Source organism: Fistularia commersonii, chromosome 2, assembly GCF_037954325.1.
Source record: "Fistularia commersonii isolate RoL2024-O1a breed Wild chromosome 2, RoL_Fcom_v1.0, whole genome shotgun sequence".
Classification (NCBI taxonomy): Eukaryota; Metazoa; Chordata; class Actinopteri; order Syngnathiformes; family Fistulariidae; genus Fistularia; species Fistularia commersonii.
This window is the reverse complement of record NC_141285.1, coordinates 14,415,032-14,423,414: the sequence shown is the minus strand read 5'-3', so window position 1 is coordinate 14,423,414 and position 8,383 is coordinate 14,415,032. Positions and strand designations below refer to the sequence as shown.

Below are 8,383 nucleotides of genomic sequence, written 5' to 3'. Positions count from 1 at the left end.
GCGTGTCGGAGCTTCTGACCGTAGGAAGGCAGCAGGATTCAGGGCTGGAGACCAGACAGAAATAGAAGAGCTGTCCCGGAGAGTCGTCCACCATGGGGGACAGAATAGGGCACGAGCCAGCATGAGGATATGCAAGATCCTTTGGTGTCGAGTGTCATGTGAATGAAACAAACAGCTTCTCAACTATTTATATATCTGGACAGCTTTATGCTGGCCATTAGCACTACAGCTAACTGTCAGCAAAATAGGAAAATGTTACAGAATTGCTGAGGAGGTCTTTGTGTATATTTAAAACAAAAAGCCATGCACCCAGTTGTGTTATTTTTGCAGACGGGGGTCGGGGGGCTGTGGTTTGGGTGCCCCTCGAAGAGTTGTAAATAACTCAACAGCCTCTCGGCGGAGGCCGGCCCGCATGTAGTGTCAACAAGTGCCTCTTATTCAGAGCCACCTGCTCTCAGTCCCTGAAAAACACTAATTTATTCTTTTCTATCGCGAACAATTCTCCTGCATCTCCTATAAATTAATTTCAACACAGATTATACTTTCTCCCCATCACACTTGACTTGGTCTAATCTTCCCAGCTACAGCCTCACTCACCCCCAAGCAGAAAGGCCATAAGACAGAGGAAGGGGGAGGGCATTCTCTCCCCCAAGCCCACCTCCCTGTCCCCGGCTGCTGCTATAATAGGAGATTGCTGCAGCAGATAGTTCCCTGGATTCTTGGCGGATGCAATGCAACCCTGGCGGCATGATGGACACACACACATGGGGTCTGAGTGCACCACACTGCTCCTCGTGTGCCCGATACACACACACACACACTCACAGATGGTTTTACGTACAGCTCACTTAACTTCGGAAAAGGCTGAGGTAATCCCTTTTTTGAGATAATCTCTTTCCTCCCTTTAAAACAGGCCCACCTCCACCCCCTGCTCCTCAGGCCTCCTCTCTGTGGGCTCCTGTCATGCCAAGATCAGCTTCTCTGATTTCCACGCATCCCCGGGCATTTTGTTTTGCAGTAAAAATGTGGGGTATCTAACACTCGGCGCTTGTTCAAAAAAAATTGATTAACGCAGTTTTATTTAACAAAAACCACCCTCAGCAAATATTAGTCAGCGTGCAATTTTCTCGGATTTTTTTTTTTCCCAGCGCCTTTGGAGACATGAAGCAGGATGTGAGAGTGCGGGTTAGTTTCTCGCTTGCATGCGCCCTCTCGTGGTAAAACGCGGTACCGACGCACTATTTGGGTCCTCACTGAGAGTTGTGTTGAGTTTTTGTCCAGTGGAACTGGGCCCAAGTTGTCGTAAAGCTACATTGGACTTTGAGAATTGATCCGAACAACTGAGGATGCTCTTCCCCGGTGCTGAGTAAGGAGGAGAGACTCGGTGGTTCTGTGGCAGAAAGCTGACGGGCACATTATTCGTTGCATTAAGGTATGCTTGGTTTGTACTATTTCCATTCGGAGATGAGCGTAATTGATTCTAATTGATTGGGGTATTGATTAGCAAGAATTAAAAGCAGAGATGACAATCAAGCGGCGAGTTTGCCCGTCAGTGAAACAGCCCTACGTCAGAGAGAGGAAGCTGGTTCAAGAATGAGGTGCCGTACCTGATGTCAAGTAAAAGAATGTTTATAAGCGCCGAGTCTGTTTGTGATTTATTGTATTTGTGTATATCTGTGGATGGGGTCCATATGCACGGCGCCCGGTTTCAGAAAGCATTTTCCCACATCCCTGCAAAATATTTCATTACTGCAACAAAAGAAGCCCATTAACTGCATTGTAAGAACAGAGTTCAACTGCTGTCGCCCATATTCACCATGTTTGTCTGCATTTCTGGCCGCTCTCCAGCTAATTTGATATAACAATGCTCCACAAAACTGCCTCAGGACTTTTTTAGGTGACAGAAAATTATCAATGATGCCACATGCACAGCTGAATGTCAACACCAACTTGACTTCTTTATGAAATATTAAAGCAGTGAATTATGGGCTCCATGTAGAACTTAATGATGATCGTAGTCATTATAACTTCAGCATCCTTTGTTTTGGCTGATGATTAAATTCCACAACTACTGTATTCAATTCTGGAGAAATTGAATGTTTTCCACATCTTTTGTATGAGTTGGCTGGATTCTGCTGCCCACATTGGTGCATTTCTGGTAAAGGAATTGATTTGTGTAAGGATATTGTGTTATCATTAGCTCCCATGTCATTGGGCTCAACAACTTGTCTCTCATGTATTTAAACCGAAATCATTAGATGAGGTATTGGATAATATTATTTGGGGCATGAATAGATACTGCAAAATACCTGATATATAATGAGTCTAAAATATAGTAAAAACAAATAAATGGGCACAGAATAACATCCCAACTGATTAAGGATTAAAATTCTGTGCCTGAAAAATATTTGTCCGCATATTTCTAGGAATGATGTGTGTGTGTGTGTGTGTGTTTATATATGTTCCTTTTCTGCTGAAAACGGTGTTCAGATAAAATAAAAACGGATACCGTCTGAAGAGGGCAACTCATTTGTTAGCCACAGCTCACTTTATTGGTTCATATGTGAGGTATTTACAACATGCACACATAATGATGTTAAAGGAGGATGTGAGTGCTCAATTCTGTGTACAATCTGGCACAACTTTTGACATTAGCTCTCTTTTCTCTGTCACCAGGGTGTCGCTTCATCAATTATTGAACCAGTACTTCATGGTAATACATAATTTCTTATCAATTATTCATGATAATGTGTGTGTAGTTTACTTAATTGTGTTATTGACTATCAAAAGTAATTTCCTGAAAATCCTCACGGATGCAAATTGAATCAAGCCCGACTACTCGTTGTGCGCTCCGCGGTTAAGTATTTTCAATGTGATCACCTGATCCTTTATTCAAGAGTCATCGGAGTAGGGAGATATTTAGAAATAATGACTCAACAAATATATTGCTTGTGATAAGATTCTGTGTGAAGAGCCCCGAGGTGATGAGAGAAAATAATTCTGAATGTGATTTCTACGTAAATAAATAGCCTATATCAATTCAATGTAGTTTATTAAATTGCTTAGACAGAAGAAGGGTGGAAGAGATTGAGCGTTCCTATAAGTAAATAACTAAGAGTCACAATTTGCTCCTTTCCTGGCTTTAAGGGAGGCTGATAAATAATGTATTAGAACAGATGGCTGGCGCGAGAGGCAACAGGAGAGGAACATGAGCGACTACATCTTTAATTGTTTTAAAGAACATGTCACAACAGGACTGGTGTGTTCGCTGTCTGCTGGTGCCAAAGATGTGCTAACAGAGAGAAAGGGACGCAATCTCTGTCACTCAATCTCGTTCAGCCCGCTCAACATATCATACACATCAACACGGAAAACGGCTGACTAATATTAAAGTGCACTTTCACTTTAAAATAAAACAACTAGAAATGATTGTTGGAGCCCATCGCTGCTCCATGGCATAGACGACATATTGCCAATGTCCCGTAGAACCCTCGCCGCCATCTGCTCCACAATTACACTTTACATGCATTAACAGGGACAATGTAAGTATTTGTCCACTTTATGAAAACTAGAGAAACTGTCAGAAATATTTAAACTCACATCATCAAATAGGTATTTAGTCTCTCTTTCACACATTGTAGTCCATCAAATAAAGCCCCAGAGTGCATGAAGACAGAGACCCAAAAATCACAGTTGTGCTTACATGAGGGTCACACGACCCCTAAGGTTGAGGATGTCTCACAAAGAATATAATTTTCTGTAAAATAAATAGTTTAATGTTTGAATCCATACATTAAGATATCAGTAATTTCTTCCGCAGTCGGTTTTTGGAGTCAGGCGACAGTTGTGCTTCGTAGCGCAAAAGACCAGGCAAGAGAGCAGGCACCATCACACAGAGTCAGAGTATCAGTACATCCACAATTTTGTCCAGCATCTCACTTTTTCTCCAGTGGTTCCTTAGAGCAGGGAGTAGGGTGTTTGTCGGGGCCGCTTCCCAGGACCGAAACCTTAGTGCCAGGGTTCGGACTAGAGCCGTCACCTCCTCGTCCCACACTGCTTCCCACTTCGATGGCAGGACCCACTGCAGGTCGCGCCATCCCGGAGGTGCTCACGCTAACGCCAGATAAGACTCCCACAGCGGAACTGGGGCCGGTCGTTGCACCAAGTAGATTGGCAGACTGCAATACGGCCTCCGAGTGCTCGCGAGCCTTCATGCGAAGGGCGGCCACACTGGCTGTGCGGTTGCCTTGACAACCATAGGGCGGCAGGAAGGACAAGCCCATCGGGTCAGAGACACAGCAGGAGCACAGACCATTACCTGGGAGAGAAACAAGAATAACGAGAACAAGAGAATTAGGCAATTGCGATTTGAAAAAACATGACCCACATCATCACTAATGTTGGTCAAATTTACCTTTCAATGTGGCAACTTGGGAGAGTGCTTGGGCATACGTGGCAGAGTTGAGAAGGGTGCCGGGGAGACACGACGGGAAAAAGGGACCAGCAGGAGCCACTGTCCTATTAATACTGAAGAAACAAGTACGACTGAGTCACTCTGCACAAACCTTGAATAGTCGAAACATCCTCATGCGAAAACTCTAACCCATATTTATCCAAAACATGAATTATTCAAACTGAGGTGATATTTTCTTTAAATATGTTGTACATTGATATTTCTCAGACCTTTGCGTTTTATATTTGTTTAGTTTTTTGACATTCAGGCGATGTGACAATTTGAAATTCACTCGTCCGGAGGAATGGTCAAGATTTCTTACACAAACGTGACAGCTGCTGAAGTGAATATATGTCCTCCATCGTCCAGACAGTCAGCTGTCAGGATTTGGTTTCACTATAGCAAGAAAAATAATCCATCTTTTCTCACCTCTGCTGCATTTCCAAGGACTCTTTCTGTTTTCTGCTCTGGTCCACCGGAGACTGAGAGTTGATACTGCGGGACGGAGGAGCGCCCTCGCATATCTGCTCTTTGCCTCCTTCAGGGTCGGTGCTGCCGCGCTCAGTCTTCCTCCACTTTGCTCTGCGGTTCTGAAACCAAACCTACGGTTAAAAGACACAGAGAAAGGGATTAATCTACAATTAAACACGTTGATTACAACCGTCAAATTGCTTTATTTGTGTATCGTTCATATCCATGCCTTATATTTCTATTATTTATGGCATACCGCAAATCAAAGCAAATTTAAAGTGCACATTTTTTGGTCATGTCTTGCAAAAAGCCTTTCCACAAATGTTCGGCTTGTTGTCTTTACTCTTGTGCATCAAGCAGCGTGCTGAAGGTGTCACCGATATCCCAGAGTCTGCAACTTAATGCCACAAAAAAACTTTACCATGCACAAAGCTGAGGACATATAGCCAAGTAACGGTATCTTAATGGAATGAAGGTCACTGCCTATAACAACATTTAATTGAGCAATTTTTCATTATCATATTTTAATGACTTCCCAGTGACAGTTGTGCAGCCCGAGAGAGAGGCAGCTATGATGAAGTCGTTTATTTCCCTATTTAGTGATTGTTTGACAACATCAGATTCGATTAGGACTTGGTTCTAGCAGGCATTAATCATAATGTGTGAATGGAGGTTAGAGTCACTGGGCATGTGCTCCGCATCCCTCCTATTGTACCAGAGGTATAAATGATGTCAACAGCCAAACAAAACATACGCATTTATTCAGCATAAAGAAAGGACAACGTTTTAGTGGCAGGACAACAATGCAGCCAATGGACTTATCTCACCCCTGCACCTTCCAGCTAGAAGTCGTGCCCCCCCACACGAACCCCTCTCTGAATGGGCTATAATTGCTCCATTAATCTCAATTTGCGGCATGCTCTTAATGCGGGGGAGGCCCATTGACACTTTACAAAAAGGGGGGCAACAACACTACAACAGAAAGGAAATTTATTTTCTAATAATAATGTAAGTTTAATATCCCTGCATACTGCGTTGGATTCATGTTCAGATTTAATAATAGGAATGCTGTAATCGGATTAGGAGGGGAATAATTTGTTTACAATCCCTAATTTACAGCGCTGGATTCCATTATCAACCCCGCCATTGGATTTAAGCGATAGTAAGATGACCCTGGGGAACAAAAGGCAAACTATTATATTTCCCACAATTAGATCTGTGCGCACAACAAAACCCAAAAGCAAATCTGGAATGCAGGAAATTACATACAGGCCCCATAACTTAATTACATCTGGCCAAGTTTATAAACGCGCATATGTGCAAAAGGCGGGAGCGGAATATAAATTGGCACATTTGAGATGTTTTTGCTTTTGCTTCTTTCGTCGCAAAGTTTTGCAGGCCCCCCTTCTTCTTCTTCTTTTTTTTTTAAAAACCCGCAAAAGCCTCCCAAAGAGCGGGGAGGTGACAGAAGAAGAAGAACTGGCCACACCTGTGAGACGTGGACAAATCAGCGAGGCACATTATCGCCGGTTAATTATGAATGACCGATTAATCACGCTAATCTAATATTCACCATTATGTTGATGTTATTAAAGAATGACAGAGTGGTTTCATTCCGCCTCCACTCCCACCCCCTTTCCTCTACCCCCCAGCCCGGTGTCGTGGCGCTGCCGGCGCCGTACCTGCACTCTGGCCTCGGTCAGGTTGATCTTCATCGCCAGCTCCTCCCGCGTAAACACATCCGGGTAGTGGGTCTGGGCGAAGACGGCCTCGAGAGCCTCGAGCTGCGCGCACACCAGTCACGTGACTTCAGGTCAAACCATTATTCAGGTAGGAACACGGTTACCTTAAATTTTTATTTATTCCTCTCTTTATCGTGTTTACAGGTCGAATTGTGTCAAGATTATGAGAACAAAAGCAGTTTGTGTTCTGGAAACTGGAGCCTCGCGATGACTGAGGCTTTCTAAATATCGATTTTTATTATTATTTAATAAGCGGCGCGGCCATTAGTATTCTGTGAAACTAGGCGCCTCTGAGGGCCTTTCGGACGTAGTGAAAGCACAACTCCAAGATAAAAGTCCTCTTTTAGAAAACTTTACCTATTGCACGACTTAAGAACTACTACATGCTTTACCTCTTTATTTTCTTTTTATTCCAACTGTAAATTACCTGTTGCAGAGTAAACGTCGTCCTGTTCCTGCGTTGTTTCCGGCGTAGAAAGCCGTCATCGAAATCCGCCGGGGCGTGGCCGCCAAAACCGCTCGAATTCACTGGAAAAATAAAAATAAAATAAAGTTTATAAGAGTTATTTTACTTATGAACTGAACCGCACGTCTTAGATCATCCTTAAATAAATCAACCAAATGCACTCAAATTGACACGCGGACCGATGGTTTTATAGGCAGGATAATTATCAAAATAAAATAAAAAGTTGATTTTTATGCCAAGGCGTAGAAGACAGGGGGGCTTGTTCTCTGGCACATTTCGACCCTTTTCCACCATTAGTTGCATGAAACATTGATGCCGAGAGTCTGAGGGGAACCATGACGGACTAAGGAGCCATGACACCCAACATCTGTGCCCGGGACAAAACGAGCCTTTTGCCCCGGGGCCAGAACACCAGCGCCTGTCAGCCAAACCCGATTCACATAACAGAGGCGGCACACACACTCACACACTCACACACACGTTATGCTGTCAAACACATTCGGACAGTATTTATTTCCAAGAAAAAAAATACAAGCAGGTAAGATGGGCAGTGTATAAAATGCCGCATCGCCCCGGTTATTTCATGTCTATGTTCCTCTTTGAAGGGATGAAAAAGCATTTCCGGGGCCTGCTCGCAGTCCTTCAACTCCAATCTACGCGCAACTTTTTTTTTCAGATTGCGCAAAATGCAATTGAAGGAAGTTTAGAAAAAACTGAACAAAGCAAATAAAACCAACAAACAACAAAAACGCCCCCTCCCCGAGTAGAGAGGAAGTGATACTTACACGTGTTTGAGCGACAACACTCCCCATCCAGCTGCGGAGGACAGTGAAAGTAGAACATACCGTCGCGTCTGACAGCCGCCCCAAGTCTAACTCCAAAGTTTGAACCTCTAATCGGCCCGCAGCACCTAGGGAAAAAAAAAGAAGAGGGGGGGGATAAAAATTAAGTGGTGATAATGTTGCGATCTGATGCTCGGTCGCAGGATACCACGCTGAAGGTGGGATGGTTTTGGTGGGAGGAGGGGGAAGAGGGGAGCATCAGATCATACCTGCAGAGGATGCTGATGTGAGAGGGATACTGCTCTGGAGAGAAGTGGCTCCACTTCCACTCACCCTGTCTGGGAGGGTCCGGATCTCTTCCTCCCCCCCTCTGTGTGTGAGTGTGAGTGTGTGTGTGTGTGTGTGTGTGTGTCTCTCTCTCTCTCTCTCCCTCTCTCTCTCTTACATACACACACACACACACACACAC

At 44.1% G+C, this 8,383-nt stretch overlaps 1 protein-coding gene across 2 annotated transcripts; it reads right to left on the bottom strand.

Annotated features, from left to right (window-relative positions):
• Window positions 1–2,614: 2,614 nt before the first annotated feature.
• Window positions 2,615–8,280, bottom strand: drgx (dorsal root ganglia homeobox). Of its 2 annotated transcripts, XM_086169102.1 has the most exons (7): window positions 8,184–8,280; window positions 7,918–8,042; window positions 7,094–7,194; window positions 6,607–6,708; window positions 4,883–5,055; window positions 4,415–4,527; window positions 2,615–4,318 (listed from the first exon to the last, which is right to left on the bottom strand). In XM_086169102.1, the coding sequence occupies exons 2-7, from the start codon at window positions 7,973–7,975 to the stop codon at window positions 3,936–3,938; spliced, it is 930 nt and encodes a 309-aa protein (XP_086025228.1). In that variant the 5' UTR covers window positions 7,976–8,042; window positions 8,184–8,280; the 3' UTR covers window positions 2,615–3,935. The 2 variants fall into 2 exon arrangements, with proteins under 2 accessions (XP_086025228.1, XP_086025229.1); XM_086169103.1 differs by lacking the exon at window positions 6,607–6,708.
• Window positions 8,281–8,383: the final 103 nt, after the last annotated feature.